The 18,225-nt window shown below is 39.1% G+C and overlaps 2 protein-coding genes, 1 long non-coding RNA gene and 2 other non-coding genes across 8 annotated transcripts; 2 read left to right on the top strand and 3 right to left on the bottom strand.

Annotated features, from left to right (window-relative positions):
- Nucleotides 1-631: 631 nt before the first annotated feature.
- LOC132129385 (nascent polypeptide-associated complex subunit alpha-like) lies at nucleotides 632-11,706 on the bottom strand. 3 transcript variants are annotated; one of them, XM_059540964.1, is made up of 10 exons: nucleotides 11,628-11,690; nucleotides 10,760-10,835; nucleotides 4,907-6,037; nucleotides 4,196-4,864; nucleotides 3,651-3,736; nucleotides 3,459-3,536; nucleotides 3,197-3,343; nucleotides 1,203-1,331; nucleotides 943-1,065; nucleotides 632-754 (listed from the first exon to the last, which is right to left on the bottom strand). In XM_059540964.1, exons 2-10 carry the CDS (start codon nucleotides 10,827-10,829, stop codon nucleotides 740-742), a joined length of 2,448 nt encoding a protein of 815 aa, XP_059396947.1. In that variant the 5' UTR covers nucleotides 10,830-10,835; nucleotides 11,628-11,690; the 3' UTR covers nucleotides 632-739. The 3 variants fall into 3 exon arrangements, with proteins under 3 accessions (XP_059396947.1, XP_059396948.1, XP_059396949.1); XM_059540965.1 differs by lacking the exons at nucleotides 4,196-4,864; nucleotides 4,907-6,037 and having other exon boundaries at nucleotides 11,628-11,706; XM_059540966.1 differs by lacking the exons at nucleotides 4,196-4,864; nucleotides 4,907-6,037; nucleotides 11,628-11,690 and adding an exon at nucleotides 11,522-11,599.
- LOC132129873 (small nucleolar RNA SNORD59) lies at nucleotides 827-902 on the bottom strand. The gene has a single exon (XR_009428629.1). It is a non-coding gene; the product is annotated as a small nucleolar RNA SNORD59 (small nucleolar RNA).
- Nucleotides 1,340-3,337, top strand: LOC132129388 (uncharacterized). The gene is made up of 2 exons (XR_009428504.1): nucleotides 1,340-1,587; nucleotides 3,177-3,337. It is a non-coding gene; the product is annotated as an uncharacterized LOC132129388 (long non-coding RNA).
- LOC132129874 (small nucleolar RNA SNORD59) lies at nucleotides 1,411-1,486 on the bottom strand. Its single transcript, XR_009428630.1, has one exon. It is a non-coding gene; the product is annotated as a small nucleolar RNA SNORD59 (small nucleolar RNA).
- LOC132129386 (tuftelin-interacting protein 11-like) lies at nucleotides 11,633-18,174 on the top strand. Of its 2 annotated transcripts, XM_059540968.1 has the most exons (14): nucleotides 11,633-11,766; nucleotides 12,438-12,653; nucleotides 12,764-12,920; nucleotides 13,367-13,520; nucleotides 13,670-13,797; nucleotides 14,158-14,313; nucleotides 14,401-14,592; nucleotides 14,860-15,174; nucleotides 15,626-15,729; nucleotides 15,802-15,970; nucleotides 16,065-16,308; nucleotides 16,388-16,530; nucleotides 17,138-17,303; nucleotides 17,412-18,174. In XM_059540968.1, exons 2-14 carry the CDS (start codon nucleotides 12,445-12,447, stop codon nucleotides 17,771-17,773), a joined length of 2,499 nt encoding a protein of 832 aa, XP_059396951.1. In that variant the 5' UTR covers nucleotides 11,633-11,766; nucleotides 12,438-12,444; the 3' UTR covers nucleotides 17,774-18,174. The 2 variants fall into 2 exon arrangements, with proteins under 2 accessions (XP_059396951.1, XP_059396950.1); XM_059540967.1 differs by lacking the exons at nucleotides 11,633-11,766; nucleotides 12,438-12,653 and having other exon boundaries at nucleotides 12,784-12,925.
- The last annotated feature ends 51 nt before the right edge of the window (nucleotides 18,175-18,225 follow it).

Raw genomic sequence — 18,225 nt, 5'->3', positions numbered from 1 at the left:
ATTTCTCAACAGTATCTGCTACTTTAGCTCCAAAGTATTGATTGATGTAATGGGCAAAGTGGAGGCATCTTCATCCCAGGAACTAGATACATTGCTGTCAGTTTCTGATCATGTACCCACATTACCCATGTTTTGCTGAATTTGCGCTGTTTCCCTATAGAGAGTTATTTGAACTAAAACAGGGAAAACAATGACGGTCAAAATAATGTTTAATAACCTAATGTAAACCCAGTGTTGATTTATGTTTTTACGCCCCCTCCTGGCCATTTATGGAGGAGTTTTATACCGGTGTTCTTACATAATAGAATTCAATTATATAATAAAATAATTTACAAATCAGTTTCAAAAAATACATCAATGTCCAATGGACAAATGTAACTTCCATGTTATTCACTTATGACAAATATGAGATGAGATTTAATCCAACACAGCCATCACAATCTTTATTTTAAATAATATTTCTTTACAAATGATTAAAAAAAAAAATCCATCCTATGACAATGATAATAGCTAGAGCTCATTTAATTTCCCCTTGCTATATGCAATTCATGTGTTAGCTTTTCTGGACAAATTTACTATAAAATGAAAAGTTTCCATTAATAGTAAAAAATACACAAAATACAACAAAATATATCATTTCATCAAGCCACACCTTTATTTCTCTTGGGTATAAATTGTACAAACAATAGTGAGGATTAAATCAACATCATCTTAATTTGACCCAGTAACCGATTTCCATCTACATCGTCAATTCCTGCAAAAAAAAAAAAAAGATAAATGGAGTAATACTGCTTGATACAAATGACACCACATTTAAAGCCTGAGCTCTTCTCAGAACAAATGAACTGGCTTCAGGACAAATTCAGAAGAACGAAAGTCAAATGTTAATTCATCACAGAAGAGTTTTGAAATTCAAAAAAAAAAAAAAAAAGTCTAACTCACCATAATAGCATTGACAATGTCGTTATTGTTATTTTTCAGTGCGCGCACAGCCTTTGCCCTGGATACATTGGCCTGTGACATGACCAGCTCGATGTCCTTGACCTCCACTCCAGTCTCATCAACCTGCAAATGGTAAAGCAAATCACTCATGACTGTGGACATTTACGTTTCACATTTGTTGAACACATCATCAGAGGACTTTTCATAAAAGCATGTTCAGTATTATTCTGTGCTAGAATCACAACAGAGTTAACGCTCACCTCTTCCTCTTCGCTCTCCTCCGGTACTGTGGGCGTCTGTGTGTTTTCCGGGATGTTTGAAACGGCTTCTCCTTGAACCTTGAACTTCTCTGCGGCTGCTAACTGGGCTTGCTGGGACAGATCTTCAATCTGAGAGGAGCAGAAACCATCAGGATTTTAGTTTGTTTTGTGAGCTTCAATGTTCTTCATTTACACCACTGAACATTTTCTCTCTCAGGACAGAAAGTTTGGCTTCATCAGACTCAGAAGAACGAAAGTCAAACTGTTTAAATCATCCTCAAGAGGTAACTCTGGTCCAGATCACCAGGCAAGATTGCCATGTAGAATTAGTTATCAACCAAAACATGGCTGAGATAGGAGTGCACACTAGGGGTGTGCACGGATAGTCGAACATTCGAATATTCGTTCTGCTCTAATTATTCGATAAATAAAAATGATATTCGAATTTTGCAAAAAAAACAAGTTCACAATAAAACCTAATTTGGTCACTTTCTGTGATTCTCCACGGCATATTTGAAGGGGCCGTTCACATTCTCCTTCTCCAAAGCGCTCGGGCAGAAGCGCTCCTGAGGCGTCTGCCGTTGCTAAGCAACAGTGACGGCCTTTCTCCATGATGACGCGGAAATTTCAGCAAAGGATAAATGGATTTGCAGCACCAAAAAAATCGCTTGCAGTAGCTCTGCTACTAAATTTATGATCAGCTGTTCCTTTATCTTGGCTGAGCTTTCAACGTTGTTACGGGAAAGAATGAAGCTGAATGTTTAGTTCTTGTCACATGACCTGCGGTGCGCTTGCGGCATTCTGCAAAGTTGAGATGTTTTTAACTCAATGCTTTGCGGACGCGCCTGGGAAAACGTGCGCGTCGCACCGCGTGCGCATTGCGACCGCGTCGCTTCCATTATGAGCGCACATACCTCCCGCCTACATTGGAAATAACTAACTTGAGCGCACAAAAGACACGATATGTGAACGCCCCCTAAGAACTGCGGTCTTCTACAGTACTTCAAATATGCCGTGGAGAATCACAGAAAGTGACCGAATCCAAGAACATTGTTGCGGCATCTCTCAAGCAACGAATAAACACTGCTAACTTTGAGAATGCAGTGAAAACTCCTCTTCTCGCGTCTGCCCTAGACCCTCGGCACAAACATCTCAGTTTTTCTCGATGAAAACATGAGAAGTAAGAAAAAAAAACTTTTTTGAACATTATCAGATCATTTTCTTTGATGTGAGTGGTGCGGATGCAGCCGCCATCATCAACGATAAAGCGGATGCAATGCCCACTCGTCGGAGAAGGCTGAGCCAGTTCTTCAGCGATGATTACAGATAGTCCAGCCGAGACGAGTGGGAACAGTTCTTGCTGGAGCCATGTATTCCACCAGAAGAGGATCCCATTCAGTGGTGAAACGAAAACACGAAGCGCTTCACAAAACCTATTCGTTTAGCACACCGTTATTTGTGTGTCCCGGCAACGTCTGTGCCGTCAGAGCGCGTTTTCTCCGCGGCCGGCCTTATTGTTAACAGACTAAGAAGCCGACTTTCCCCCGATCATGTTTACATGCTCGTATTTCTTAACAAGAACATGTAAAACAATGGAAAAAAAGCAATAAAGATTTGCTGACAGTTTAAAAGTTTCAAAGTGTAGGCTACGTTCTACAATAGCCTAATTGCTGCAGGCTGCTTTACGTTTTTTCACTTTTTATTTTGCTTTTAATCTGTACTTTTGTTTCTTTGCACGCATTGTTAAAGGTTTTCAGCTACAAAACATGATGTGTAGCCTAATGTTCAAGCTTATTGTGTGTAAGCTTGTTCAAAATGACGGAAACAATAAATGTTGCTGAAAAATAACGTCGGTCTCATTAAACTTAATTTAAATAAACGAATATTCGAATATTAGTTTTTTGTGAGCTCAAATATTCGAATGTGATATTTGCGGAAAACGCCCATCCCTAGTGCACACAACCTGAAATAAAGCATTTTTTCCCAATCTTTACCTTGGCCTCACCGAAGACAATGTAAGTATCTGAAGCTGGACTTTTGTAGACATCTGGTTTGGTAATGACAAATAGAATGTTCTTGGACTTGCGAATGGTTACTCTGGTAACACCAGCAACTTGTCTCAACCCCAATTTGGACATGGCCTGGCAAAGGGAAGAAAGTGTACAGTGAAACAACACTGCATTAATTCTAATTGAATTTTAATATTAATTTTAAATTGTTAAAGTTAGATTCATTCAGTTCCCGGGGATGACCTACCTTCCTGGCTTTCTTCTCACTCCTGCTTTGTTTTGCTTTGCTGACAGGTTCCTCATCGATTTCAGCTGCAGCTGCAAGCTGTGGAAAGGGAATGCAATTTCAGTTCATGTCAATGTAAAACTGAAAAAGAAATGGTGAATAAAGTGGAGGGAAAATAACGCTTTTTGTATGCGCTGATCAAAAGAATTTTACCTGTGCCTGCTGTGTTTGTGTCTGTGCAGAGTCCTGCTCCTCCAGGTCAGGAACAGAATCGTCACTATCAGATTCAGTGCCAGACCCTAAAACACCCAGACATATTGAATTAATTTGCCATTAGATACATATATTTTCGCCAAAAATCCTGTTGGAATAATCAAAATAGTCAAATGCAATGGAGAAATGAGGAAATCAGTTAAATAGCATTTAAATTGCAAAAAAACTTTTAAATATTTTAAATATGCATTAAATGGGAGCAAAAGTAAATTGCCATTATACTTACAACTCTGAATAATATACACATTGATAAACTCAAAAACCATTCAGCTATTGGCCCAATGTTTTTTTTTTTAACAACTTCCTGAAAAGCATCCAACTGAAGCTTTAATTTCACTCAAAGACTAAAAAAATAAAAATAAAAGTTGATTTTGAGACCATAAAGTTACCAAAAGTATTTTCACTGATGAAGTGACCCTAAAGAATCTTTGGGGTATACATGCTTATACCAGCATAAGCACAGACAGAAAGAGAGAAAGAGATACCCTTGTCGTTCTTGATGACTGGCTCCAGTACAGATGGGGCTTTTACTGGTTTGGGAACAGGGACTGGCTCAACTTTAGGGACAAGGACAGGTTCAGCTTTAGGGGTAGGGACAGCAGCCTCAACTTTGGGAGCAGGGTTAGGTTTAACTTTAGGGGCAGGAGCAGGCTTAACTTTAGGGGCAGGCTCAGACTCTACTTTAGGGGCAGGAGCAGCCTCAATTTTAGCAGCCACTGCCACCTCAGCTTTGGGGGCAGCAACAGGCTTAACTTTAACAGCAGGAGCAACTTCAACCTTAGAGGTAGGGACAGAGTCAGCTTTAGGGGCAGCCTCAACCTTAGTGACAGGAACAGGCTCGGCTTTAGGGCTAGGGGCAGACTTAACATTTGGTGCAGGAGAAGCCTTAACCTTGGTGATAGCTTCAGCTTTAGGAGCAGCAGAAGGCTTAACTTTGGTGGGAGGAGCAGCCTCAACTTTAGTGGCAGGGGCAGACTCAGCCTTGGGTGTAGCCTCAACCTTAGTGACAGGAACAGGCTCAGCTTTAGGTGTAGGGGCAGACTTAACATTTGGTGCAGGAGTAGCCTCTACATTGGGGACAGCCTCAGCTTTAGGAGCAACAGCAGGCTTAACTTTAGGGGCAGGAGCAGCCTCAACCTTAGAGGCAGGAACAGGCTCAGCTTTAGGGCCAGCCTCAATCATAGGGCCAGGAACAGGCTCAGCTTTAGGGATAGGGGCAGTCTTATTTTTAGGTGCAGGAGCAGCCTCAACCTTAGGAGCAGCCTGAACTTTAGCTTTAGGAACAGCCTCAGTCTTAGGAGCAGAAGCAACTGCAACTTTAGGGGCAGGATTAGGATTATCTTTGGGTTTTGGGTCAACTTTAGATGCAACCTCAAATTTTGGGGCAGGTTCTGCTTTATGTTCAACCTTAGGAGCTGGCTTAGCTTTAGGAGCAGCCTTAGCTTCAGGGGCAGAGCAAGATTCAACTTTACTAGTAGGGACAGCTTCTGCTTTGGGAACTGTTGGGGTAACTACAGGCATTGCACTAGGTGGCATGGGGGGGAATGTAGGCATTGTAAAAGAATTCTCAGGTGGTAAGAGAGGTGGGAGATCATCCTCAAGCGCTGCAGGGGCATATTTTGGGGGAGCAGCAGTGGCTGGGTTCACATTTGGCACTTTAGCAGGGCCAGGCTTAGCAGCTGCTTTTGAGGGCGAGGAAATCTTTGCTTCTGAAACAACAGGGGTTGCTACTTTTGGACCTTCAGAGGCAACCTTGGAGGCTTCAGCCACTTTTGGTGGACTGGCGGCCACAGCTTCTGAAAATGACTTTGGTGCTGGGGCAGCAGATTTAGAAGTTACTTTAAAGTCAACAGGAGCCACAGCAACTTTGGGAGAGACAGGGGAAGCACTTCCATCTCCTGTTGGTTTTGCTACCTCTTTTAATGGTACAGCAAGAGACGGCAAAGTTGCAACTGGTGCAGGCTCCTGAGCAGGCTTAGAGGCAGAGGGAGGTTGCTCAGGTTCAGCAGGTTTAAAATTCATTGCTTTCTGTTGCTTCCCTTGTTTGCCAGCCTTTACCACCTTAGGAGCAGTCTGCTCAGCTTTCCCAGCTACAGAAGAGTCAGCTGGAGGAGAGGCCAAAGGGGAGCATGGGGGGGTAGCACGATGGCCAGAGGTAGATTTAGGAGAGGTAGGGGAGCTTGAGGAGGCAGATAGAGAGGAGCGTTTCCTGCGTCCAGCAGGAACTGGCTTAGGAGCGGTGGTGTGAGAAGAGGACAGCTTAGGGTTAGTTTTGCCCACTTTAGGCTTTGTCTGAGAGGGAGCAGGAGCCGCAGCAGCAGGTGTGGCTAATGGAAATAAAAGGGCTAGAGTGAATTTTTTGGCAATTAAAAAGTTGCATGGTGTAAACCATCACATCCATGCTGGTAATGAGGGATGCTGTCAATTTTACAAATGTATTAAACCTTTCCACAAAGGACAACTGGCTACTAAATTAAACCAAACACACCTTGATTATTGGGTTAGGAATAGTAAGGCTTTGTAAAAACACCACTCAACTGCACATGCAAGATAGGTATTGGCAATGAACTACAGTATGCAAAAAACATTTGCACTAAACAAACATTGATTTACACAAGATTAACACAATCCCTGGTACATTTAAAGTCCACAGGAACTGGAACTTGCTACCCACTTTAATCAAAAGCATTGTGATCCAGACTTTATATGCAATACATTAAGGTAAATTAGACCTAAAGAAAAATTATTAAAATGTAATACTGCCTATTCGGCCAGCAAATAAAGATACATGTTACAAAACTGAACCAGTGAAAGGCCCTCAGAGGCACAAGTAATAAACAAATAGCATTTTGTTTAAAATATAAAAAAAAACCTACCATCAATAGGACACAAGACATGATTCTAACTTCATTTAAAAAAGTATGGTAGCTGTAAACTAATGACATTTTTAAATATCATTAGGATTAGGAAAGTTCTGACAATCTCATATCAAATGAGAATAAACATTTAAACATAAAACTTTGTGCCATGCAGTGCCCAAGTCCCAAATTCAACTAATCTTCAAAAACAGTAGTTAGTAAAATCAAGAAATGTGTATTAATATACAGAGGTGGAAAGTAATGAATTACATTTACTCGCGTTACTGTAATTGAGTAGCTTTTTTGTGTACTAATACTTTTTAAAGTAATTTTTTAAATCTGTAATTTTACTTTTACTTAAGTATATTTTGTTTGAAGTATTGTACTTCGCTACATTTTAAAACACATTAATTACTGAGTAAAAAAAATAAAAAAAATAAATCGCTCCCTGGAAACTACAGCATAATGGGCAGGAGGGCAAACTGGCGCTAAAATCACAAGAAAGATGCAGACGGACAAAACAGGCGTTAGTGGTGAAGACACCGCTGAAAACGAAACCCCGTCATATTCTGAAGTTTAACTCGAAGGAAATGAAGTGAACCCCTGGCCATATGTATGCTCTATTATGCAGTGTGAGCTGTACTTTCCTAGGAAGACCAAACTAGCAGCTTATAAAATCTCGACAAGACATCAACCCTTCGCAAGAATGTAGAGGTAAGCTAAATAATTGCATCGTTGCATTGGTGGTTAAAATGAAGCTTTGACATTTTAGCAAGAGGTTTTGCACAAATTAGCTAAAAAGACCGTGGTGAAGAGTGTGCTATTTTTTTTTTAATGATGTGCGCGCGCATTTATAGTGCGTTCTTTCACTGTGTGATTCAGTCTCCTAAAATCCATTTAGAATGATCACAAAATTGAAGATATAGGGGCAGAAAATTCACATATTTATATAATTTCATATATTAAATCAAAATCACACGAAGAATGCCATCGTTTCCTCCAAAAATCATCATGAATATATACATACATATATATAACAGTTCAGTAAACAAGTTAATTAAGAGACTTGCGTTTTAGACACCATATTGCCTTTTTTAGCTCTATTTCTACAACAGAAAATAATTCCAAACACAGCCACCAAAGCACAGTTTTGCGTCTCTGAGCAACGTGACAGTGTTTCGTTCCTGAATGAATCAACCGTTTAAATGATTCGGTTCAATCGCAATGACTCACTTATTAACAGTGACTTGCTGACACATACTGGCCATTTTAATTTCACATTTAAAGTATCTTTTGATTTTTTTAAATAATTAATTTCTTATCATTTCAAATGAGTATTCAACATTTTATGTCTTGTATATCAAAACATTATTCATGCATTTGTAACTGCAGGTTAAATGCATTCTTGTCCTGCACTAAACAGTGTAATATATCTAAATGCCACTTCCAATGAATCTTCTGCATTTCCTCTGCATTAAAAGATGAGTTTATTGATACTGATTTGCCTGGTAACAGCCCAAATGTTTTATTATTCTAAATAACTGATTCCTTTAATTAAAAACAACTAGTTTGAGATTAATAGACCTATCCCAGGGGTATCAAACTCAGTTCCTGGAGGGCCGTAGCCCTGCAGAGTTTAGTTTTAACCCTGCTCCAGCACACATATCATGTAGTTTTCAAATAAACCTAAATGATTAGATTAGCTGGATCAGGTGTGTTTAATTAGGGTTATATCTAAACTGTGCAGGACTGTGGCCCTCCAGGAACTGAGTTTGACACCCTTGGCCTGTCCCATTTTGACTCCCTCCCACTGTTAAAATGTAACTAAGTAATTTTTACTCTGAGTAAATTTTAAATGAGCTACTTTTTACTTTTACTTGAGTAGATTTTTAGACTGGTACTTTTACTTGTACTTAAGTAAAATTTCATTAATGTAATGGTACTTTTACTTGAGTAGAATATTTTTGTACTCTTTCCACCTCTGTTAATATATAATATATTAATTCTTCATATTGTCATAACTGCAGTTCACCAAAGTACTATCCATACTGAAAAAGCGTGTGGTACATCAAGATATATCCAGAAAAGCTTGTTTTCCTCAAAAACAGAATCATAAGGAGACTCAACTTGTAAACATGTTACACTGCATGATTCTCCTGATGAAGATCACAAAACCTTGCAAATACATTCCTGAACATAATAAATCCCTCCTTTAAAGACCAATAGACTGCTTAATCTAAAACGATATCTAAAAAAAAACACCCTTGTTATAAAAGGTCTTACAGCTACTCAGGTTGCAATCACTCAAATTCAGTGAAATGTTAGGAAAATGTTCATGCAGAGTGACACACTCCAAATTCCATGCACAAAAAAAAAAGTAAGGATGCATGTGCTTTCAATATCACAACTCTAATTTAGTGTAATATTAATCAGTACAGTTGAACACTGTTGGGCAAGGCAGTCCTGGGTCACTCATTTTGCAGAACCAAATGTTGTCATTACCTTATAACCAATCAATGTGTCTACAAGTAAATTATGAAGTCAAAAAACTACACTGTAGGTATGACTTGCTACTTAGAGAATGAATTCAACTGTCATAACATTTTTTGTCTACACAATGAATGTCAATAACATTCTCCAAAATATCTTCTGTTTTCCCAGAAAGGAAAAAAAAAAAAATCAGGTTTGGATTAGAAGTGTGCACAAATGTCGACCATATGATCTGTAATTATTATTTGAAAAATAAAAACACATTCACCTGAGCATGTGGCATTACAGGTTTCTGGGGCCTCATTTATGACCACTGCGTATGCACAAAACCTGCCCTGAAAAAGGCATATGCCACTTCCAATGTATAAAGGTGGGATTTATAAAAAAAACAAACTTGACGTGAAAATTTGCGCACATGCAAGCAAACCATGTGTCAAACTTTTTTCCTGGAGTAAGAAAAGTAATGAAGTACTGTACAACCATAGCTGCAAGGAAGTGCTGACGTGGTGTGAAGGCATCTCCACAACATTATGAAAAATACCACTGTACTTGTAAAATAAAAAAAAGGAGGAAAACGGTAAGATTTACACATTTCCTTTTTAAAATAATTTGACAGTGACGCTCAGAGTCAGATAATTGTATTTACACTGAAATATAGGACTATATTCTTCCACTAAAAATAGCTAAAAAATGTTCACCCTATCAGCAAAACTGCATATAATTAATTACATTTAAATTTTATAAAACAATTGATATTTTATTGGGCCTGTTCTATTCTAAATAATGATAACTATTTTAAAGTCTTTTTTAATGGATATTATGATATATTTATTCTAAAACATAAGGATACAGGGTGATTTTTAGCAATAAAAATTAATGTGTATGGCACAAAAGGCATTTATAGTCTGTATCTTATATTTCCTTAATGTCTTGTACCTTTGAGGGATGTTAAACATGGTGTCACGTGGACGGGAGTATGGACAGAAATTATATGCAGATGAGGTTATGCATAGTAAAACTAGGCACTGTAAGCTCCATACATGGTGATTTCGGGGAGGAGTCGGAGTGGAGATGCACGTACACACAATCTTCCCCTGACTGGGATTTATAAAGGTATTTTTTGCACAGGTTCTGCAAATGCATGATTTTATAAATCTGAAAACTTCTGAGTGGACACAAAATCTAGCTTTTGTGCCTACATACAAAGATTCAGATTAAATCTATGGAGAGTTTTGTAAATGAGACCCCATGTTTTTTTATAAATATATATTTGCAACTATATTAGGCCCTGATTTTTTTTTATTTTTTTATGAGCACATATATTCAAATACAAGTATTTTGGATTAACAGAACAAGTTGTCAAACTCTCTCTTTAACAGAACTTGTGCAGTTCTTAATCCAGGGAGGGGCTCAAGAACGTGAACCTAAAAACCTCTAGGTGAAGAAAACTGACTCAAACGGCAACCCCACCCAACAAATCACCATGTGACCACTCCAACTAGAGAAAAACGCTTTGTGAAGTCTCTACAACAGCTGGTGGAGGACCATAAAAAAAACCCTGAAGAAGGCTAAACCATGTGTAAAAACACTATAACTTGCAACTGCTTTATTTTTAAACAATAAAAACTGAAACTCCAGGACCCCTTCCACAACCTGCATTCAGCATCAGACATGCAAAATCAACAGCAATAACATACTAACCCGTCTCCACCTGGGGCTGCTGCATCTCCTGCTCTGTAACAGGGACAGTTTCTGTGGCTTCGCCTGGCATTCTGGACTGCAACAGAGTGGACATAATACAAACATATTTAGTTTCGCAGAAATTAAGTCAATGAGAATTTTTTTAAATGTTTCAGTCTGTGCTTTGCATTCATGTTTTAGTAATCAAAGTGAGCAGCACACTGGGCCTCTTTTGAATTAAACCCAACGCTGTGTTCAAATCTGATCAATTATCGAGCTTGCATGAGAACAATTCACAAGTGCACTGTACGGAAACTGTGAGTTTTATAAAAACCCAAGTAAATAACAATGCCTATTCAGCATCACAGCTGCACACAAGCTGTTCATGTGTGCGCGTGATGCACATTTCACGTGTGTACGCTTACTGCTGTTTGAGGCATACACTACCAAAGTAAAAACTAAACCACGCGGACATTAGGAAATTAGCTTTTGATCTAATATAATGTAATGCTATCACAACACGTGTATCTCTGTGTTTATAAATTGTTTGTCTACCAGGCGAGATCAACTTTCCAGTGATTACTGACGCACACAAAGCAAGTTCTTGTTGTCATTACATTAAAGACTTTAAACAAATTTCGCTCTAGTTGTATCGTTAGACACAAACCCCAAAGCTAGCACACATCGAGCGGCAGTGAGTCTCGCTCCCCATTTTGAACAGTCATCCGGTTGTATTCATTAAGTTATTTCCTCAATAATCGAGCCAAGTAAACAAATCTTTACCGTTCCGCACAGAGGAACACTAAAGCATCAATACAAGTTGTAAATCAGAGGTCATACGTATCAAAACAGCGTTGGATGACAATAGATGTAACACACAAGTACTCACTAGTTCAGGGAACAGGATCCAAGATGGCTGTAAAAGAGGGCTCCTTACCTCCGCGTCGCTCTGATGTCACAGCTCTGCTTCCGGCTCCGACAGGAAGTTGTTTTGGGATAAGCTCTTACTGACAGAACCACATTTTCAGGTAAAAAAAAACATATTTTTATATATATTATGTGCTTGAGCTCTGCTGTTTCAGCACATAACTGTTTGTACGTTAGTACAACAAAAATGATTGAGAATTCACAGTAACGTTAACCGTTTTAAAAGAAAGCATGTGCTTTTGTTTACAAAAAATAGCAACGCTATGCTAACCTTTTTTGAAAACCTTTACCTCACGTACTAATATTACGATCAATATCACTTTCTTTTATCGTGTGTGTTTAGTGTCAGAGAATACATTAAGCAGATTAAACTTCTTTATATAAATACTGTTGTGCATAAAATGGGTGTTTTCAGCCACGGAGCACCAAATATCATCATCCTAACATTTAAGAAGGCAGCGATATATTTTCATGTTTAAAGACGCATTTTATGCTGTAAAAATAACATTATAAACATGAGAAAAAATAGTGTATTTTTCTTATTTTTACTCACTGTAGCACTGGTGTGTTTTTGTCTATCTATCTATCTATCTATCTATCTATCTATCTATCTATCTATCATATTTTATTATTTATTTGATCTTACATTTGTTACACTGTTTTAATCTCAAATTTTCTTTGGACCCCTCTAGTGCTCCCTTGCAGCCCCCCGGGGGTCCCAAGACCCTGTTTTGAAAACCCTGGCCTAAAACATTCTTTTGTTTAATTCCAGCAGAGATATGTCTATGTCCCATTTGTATGGGCGTAGAGGCGAGGAGGAGGAGGAGGATGGTGTGGCAATCGAAAAGTTTGAGGTGTCTGAATGGGACTTGGCCAATGAGTTCAACCCAGACAGACGCAGACACAGACAGACCAAGGAAGAAGCGACCTATGGGATTTGGGCAGAGCATGACTCTGATGATGAGCGGCCCAGCTTTGGGGGGGAAAGGCATGTGATTGTTGTTGATAATGTTTTTAGCTGTCGGAACTGCTAAAAATCTTAGTGAATAAACGGTAAATTTAATTTTAAGACAATAATCAATATTGATATCCACACAGATCGAAAGACTATTCAGCTCCTGTGAACTTTGTGAGTTCTGGCTTAAGAAAGACTGCGGCTGAGGAGAAAGTGGAGCAGAAGGGTTCAGATGGCTCCAGTGATGGTGGAGATGCTCCTCCTCCACCCCGCGCTGCCGCTCCCAAAAAACTCCAAACGGTGAAGTGAGATGCCAACACAACAATGTCTTTTAGTTTTGAATGTCAGGTACAAAAATATGGGTCTCTATGATTTTTTAAAATAATGTTAAGCTTGTATTGTAATGTAAGCTTGTATTGTAATTACAATTTAAAATAATTTTGTATTTTAAAATATTTAAAATGTAATTTATAACAAAGTGTAATTTTCGGCAGCCGTTACTCCAGTCTTCAGTGTCACACGATCCTTCAGAAATCATTCTAATATACTGATTTGGTGTTATTATTATCAATGTTTAAAACCGCTGTGCTGTTATATAGTTTTTTTGAAATTATGTTTAATCTTATCCTTTTTTTTATCTGATCAGTTAAACGAGTCCTTACTGATCACAAATGTTAAACGAAAACTTTCTGATCCCAAATGTCTGAACAGTTGTGTAATATATGTATTTGAATTCTTTATTCTAGGGTGGCCGCTTTAAGACATCCCAGAGGTTTGCAGGTGGTATCAGAACAGGTCAGGACTTGGGATCCTGGGAGAAACACACACGAGGCATTGGTCAAAAACTTCTGCAGAAGATGGGCTACGTTCCAGGAAAAGGATTGGGCAAAAATGCTCAAGGTAAAACTATTCAGTCCTTTATTTCATACCTCAGTGTACTGGTTTTGCTGCATTTAGCTTCTTGTGAACTATGTTATGCATCATCTGTGGGGATCCTGGGGATGGTGTTATGATATGATATATCCTCTTATGGAAATCTTTGTGTGCAGGTATTGTGAACCCGATTGAGGCTAAATTGCGTAAGGGGAAGGGAGCGGTTGGTGCATATGGAAATGAGAGGACCCAGCAGTCCTTGCAGGATTTTCCTGTTGTAGACTCTGAGGAGGAGGAGGAGAAAGTAAGTCAAAACTAACAAATTCTTGGTGGTTATAGTGGTTAAATCAAATTCAAGTGCTCAATCAGTGTTGTTTAAAAAATACACATCCAAATAAGCAATTTAAATGACATAAAGGGATCCGTTTTAAAACAGAATCGATAGAACTCGATAGTTTTCTCTTTTGGTCAGGAAACAAAAAAAGCATCCAACTGAACAGGGGGTGCATTTCCTATAAGCAACTATGAATCTGTTGTTTCCCACATGCTTTTGGGAAACGCAGCCCAGCTGCAACTCAGCAACAAGTCAAATCTTTCTTTACCTGTCCTGTTTTCACATTGTTTCCTTCTTTTTTTCTTTTTCTTTATCATTCCATCTTTGAAGGAGTTTCAGAGGGAGTTGGGGCAATGGCGTACAGAACCAGGAACGGCAAAGAAAAAGCCCAAATATTCTTACAAGACTGTGGAAGAGCTGAAAGCTCATGGCAAACTGGCCAACAGGAGCATGAGCAGACCTGCTGGAGAACTGGCTCAGGTTAAGGTTAGAGTGAAAAACACTTAGTAATGCACAATAATTGTTTATTTATATCTCACAAAAAGCAGTTAAACCATCCCTCATGTGTTTCAGGTGATCGATATGACAGGCAGAGAGCAGAAGGTGTATCACAGTTACAGTCATATGAGTCAGAAGCACAGTGTTCCTGAGGAGGTCCCTTTGAGTGTGAGCACTCGAGAACAGAAGACCCCTGGCTTCTCATTACCAGAGCTGGAACACAACCTCAAACTGCTCATTGAGCTCACAGAGCAAGACATCCTACAGGTACAGCACTCGTAAACTTGCACTAAATCAGCAGCAAGTTAAAAAAAGAATTTACGTAAAATAATATTATATAAATGAAGTAATATAATGCTCATTCTAAAATCTAAAAGTATTTCTAAATGTTGCTTTCTATGTGGTGCACCAGGTGTAACCCTCATAATGCATAATTCACTTCATAATAAATTCTTGTTTTGGTCATTGACGGAAGCAAACAGCAAGTTCTTTGATTATTTTCTGTTTGTGTTGTGTATGTGTGTGTGTGTATAGAGTGCACGACAACTGCAGCATGATAAGGACTCTGTGGTGACCCTGACCCATGAGAGTGACGCGCTGCAGGTCAGGCTGGCAGAGGAGGAACAGGCTATCGGTCGGCTGGAGCAGGTGATGAACCTTGTGGATCGTTTTGATGCAGGCCATAAGGAGGACAGCCCTGCACTCAGCCTTCAGGAGTGTGCTACGATCTTCCAGCAGCTGCAGACAGAGTTCTATCAGGAGTACAAAACCTTGCTTTTGGGAGATCTAGCTGTGTCTGTTGTACATCCTTTACTGAAAGAGAGACTTCGCAGCTGGGATCCACTGAAGGTAAAATAAATATTTTTTATACAGGATGTTGTTACACCACTCAAAGGTTTTGGGTCAGAAAGGGTTTTCTTTTGTTCTTGAAAGTATTTTATGCCCACCAAGGCTGCATTTATTTTAGAGATGCACTGATCGATCGGCCAGGGATCGGAATCAGCCAATCAGTCTCACTTCTTTCTGATTTCGATCCAGTCCGTACGTTACCATCGGCACAGGCAATAACGTCACTTCAGCCGCACATTATAGCTCTCTTCTCTTTGACAACCCCTTCTCTCTTACACACGTCTCATTCACTCCGGTTAAATAGTGCTTGCATTGCAAAGTAATGTAATGCAAAGCTAAATTTTCAGCATCATTACTCCAGTCTTCAGTGTCACATGATCTTACAGAAATTTTCACACTTTGTATAAGCTCTGAGTTATATGAATTCTGCACTCTCTCTGTTTGTCTATAGGACTGTTCAGATGGTTTGGAGGAAGTCGGTCAGTGGAGGGCCATTCTTGAAAGTTCACAATCTCTTCATGGTGGTCCAGACACTAACATGGACCCCTATCACAGGTAACGCATATCTGTGTGTGTGTATGTGGAGTGTCTGTAGAAGCAAATGGCTTGAGCATGTTTTGTGTGCAGGTTGATATGGGAAGTGTGGGTTCCAGTCATGAGGAGCTGTGTGTCTCAGTGGCAGCCTAGAAACGTGGGGCCCATGGTAGACTGTGTGGAGTGCTGGGCTCCTGTATTACCGCTGTGGATTCTGGACCATGTTTTGGAGCAGCTTATTTTCCCACGACTACAGACAGAGGTTTGTGCTGAGCATATGACCAATTAACATTATACATTTCCTTGTCAAACCTAAGTATCTGTGAGATGTTACTTCTCTGACTATTTTTGGATAGGTGGACAATTGGAACCCACTGACAGACACAGTACCAATCCATTCATGGATTCATCCCTGGCTGCCTTTGATGCAAACGCGTCTTGAGCCGCTGTACGCACCTATCCGCAGTAAACTAGCCCATGCCCTGCAGCGCTGGCACCCCAGTGACTCCTCCGCCAGACTCATTCTGCAACCCTGGAAAGATGTCTTCACACCTGGTGCCTGGGAGGCCTTCATAGTCAAAAATATCATTCCCAAACTGGGTATGTGCTTATTTAGATTGTCAGTGACAGACTTTGGGAGTCTGAGGGAGTCTCTAAAGGTTTTGCTACTGTGTTGCAGCTCTTTGTTTAGGAGAGCTGGTGGTGAATCCTCATCAGCAACTTCTGGAGCCGTTCAACTGGGTGATGGACTGGGAAGGGATGCTCTCTGTCTCCACCATGGTTGGACTGCTGGATAAGAATTTCTTTCCCAAATGGCTACAGGTCAGCGTAACAGTCTTTTACAATTAGTCATATTACAATTAGTGTTCCTGTAGCTCAGTTGGTAGAGCATTGCGCTATCAAGCGCAAGGTTGGGGGTTCGATTCCCCGGGAACACATGATAGGTTAAAATTGATAGCCTGAATGCACTGTAAGTCGCTTTGGTTAAAAGCATCTGCTAAATGCGTTAATTTAATTTAATTTTAATTTAATGCTAATCAGTTAGAACCAAACCTGACTGGTATGTCATATGTCTATTATTATTGTCATTTATCTTTTTTTTTTTTTTTTTACATATTTTATTAAGAAATTGGCCAGTGCTTAAAAAAGGAAATATTTGATTATTTTGTCTAATTGAACTGACATTTTAAACATAATTTAACATTTTACATATTGTAATATTAAACATACCATTTTACATTTCTATTTGTCAGATTAAATTGATTTATTCATTTTTTTTACTGTTTCATTACTTTAGACATAAACTAAAAGAGTTGTTTAAATACAACTGATTTATATATAGACGTTTACTCATTTTCTATTAATAAATTTAGTTTAGTCTAACTACTAGTAGTTAACTACTAGTTTTTTTTCTTTTTCCCTGGTGCAGGTGTTGTGTTCCTGGCTCAGTAACAACCCAAACTATGAGGAGATCACTAAATGGTATCAGGGCTGGAAGAGTTTGTTCTCTGAGAACCTGCTCAGTCATCCATTGATCAAAGAAAAACTGAATGAGGCCCTTGACATCATGAATCGTGCTGTTGCCTCTGGACTAGGTCAGACACACACTAGAAAAAAATAACACATGAAGTCCACTAAAAGTACTTATAGCTTTGTATAGCTCTATCATTATACCTTCAACTTCACCGTCTGTCTTTTTGCAGGTGGGTATATGCAACCTGGAGCAAGAGAGAACATTGCATATCTGATTCAGACACAGAGAAGAAAAGATTTCCAATGCGAGCCTCAGCCTGAGCGCCATAATGTGGAGAATCCTGCCACATGTCCACCAGGCACCACAGCAGTACCAGCATCTGTACCAACCAACTTTAAAGATCTAGTCCAGGCCAAAGCTGAGGAGAACGGCATTGTTTTCATTCCACTTGTGACCAAAAGGCATATGGGCAAACAGTTATTCACATTTGGCAAAATCGTCATCTACATTGAGCGTGGAGTGGTCTTTGTCAAAGGAGAGAAAACCTGGGTCCCAACATCACTACAGAGTCTAATTGACATGGCCATATGAGACTGATGCTCAGTCAAAAAAAAAAAGCTGTTTAAATGATGTTGTTTAGTCTGTTTCCATTAATGTTGTTTTATACTGCTGAAGCACTGGTTTTGGATAAATTTGTCATTAAATTTACACTGCTTGTTGATTGCATTTAGCTTCCCACCACTTTGTCATTGACTCAGTCCAGATGTCACAACAATCATTTTTGTAATTTTGTGGGTTTTCCCCCCTTTTAAACGGACAACAAATATAAGAGATTTGTACAAGTTATTTTATTTAGCTGATAGAAAAATGAAACAAATTACAAAGTTTGATTGATTTACAAAACCCATGAATGCCTAGGGAAAACCTATTTCCATTAGAAAAATAAAGGAACAGTATCACATGGAAATAAAAAACATTATTTCATAATTTGACTGATCCTCCAATGGAATGTTTCAGAGCAAACAGTTAATAGTTCTTTGTAT

The sequence above is a fragment of the Carassius carassius genome, chromosome 46, assembly GCF_963082965.1.
Source record: "Carassius carassius chromosome 46, fCarCar2.1, whole genome shotgun sequence".
Lineage (NCBI taxonomy): Eukaryota > Metazoa > Chordata > Actinopteri > Cypriniformes > Cyprinidae > Carassius > Carassius carassius.
The sequence above is the reverse complement of the archived record's forward strand: the minus strand, read 5'-3'. Positions and strand labels throughout refer to the sequence as shown.

Bases quoted from the DNA above. Each gene is read 5' to 3' on its own strand.
- LOC132129385 (XM_059540964.1), bottom strand. From the start codon at position 10,829: ATGCCAGGCGAAGCCACAGAAACTGTCCCTGTTACAGAGCAGGAGATG. The intron at 3,537-3,650 runs GTAAAATTCTTT...CCCTTTCCACAG, and splicing joins CACAAACACAGCAGGCACAG to CTTGCAGCTGCAGCTGAAAT. The intron at 1,066-1,202 runs GTGAGCGTTAAC...TACCATTTGCAG, and splicing joins AGGAGAGCGAAGAGGAAGAG to GTTGATGAGACTGGAGTGGA.
- LOC132129386 (XM_059540968.1), top strand. From the start codon at position 12,445: ATGTCTATGTCCCATTTGTATGGGCGTAGAGGCGAGGAGGAGGAGGAG. The intron at 13,521-13,669 runs GTAAAACTATTC...CTTTGTGTGCAG, and splicing joins ATTGGGCAAAAATGCTCAAG to GTATTGTGAACCCGATTGAG. The intron at 15,971-16,064 runs GTTTGTGCTGAG...ATTTTTGGATAG, and splicing joins TCCCACGACTACAGACAGAG to GTGGACAATTGGAACCCACT.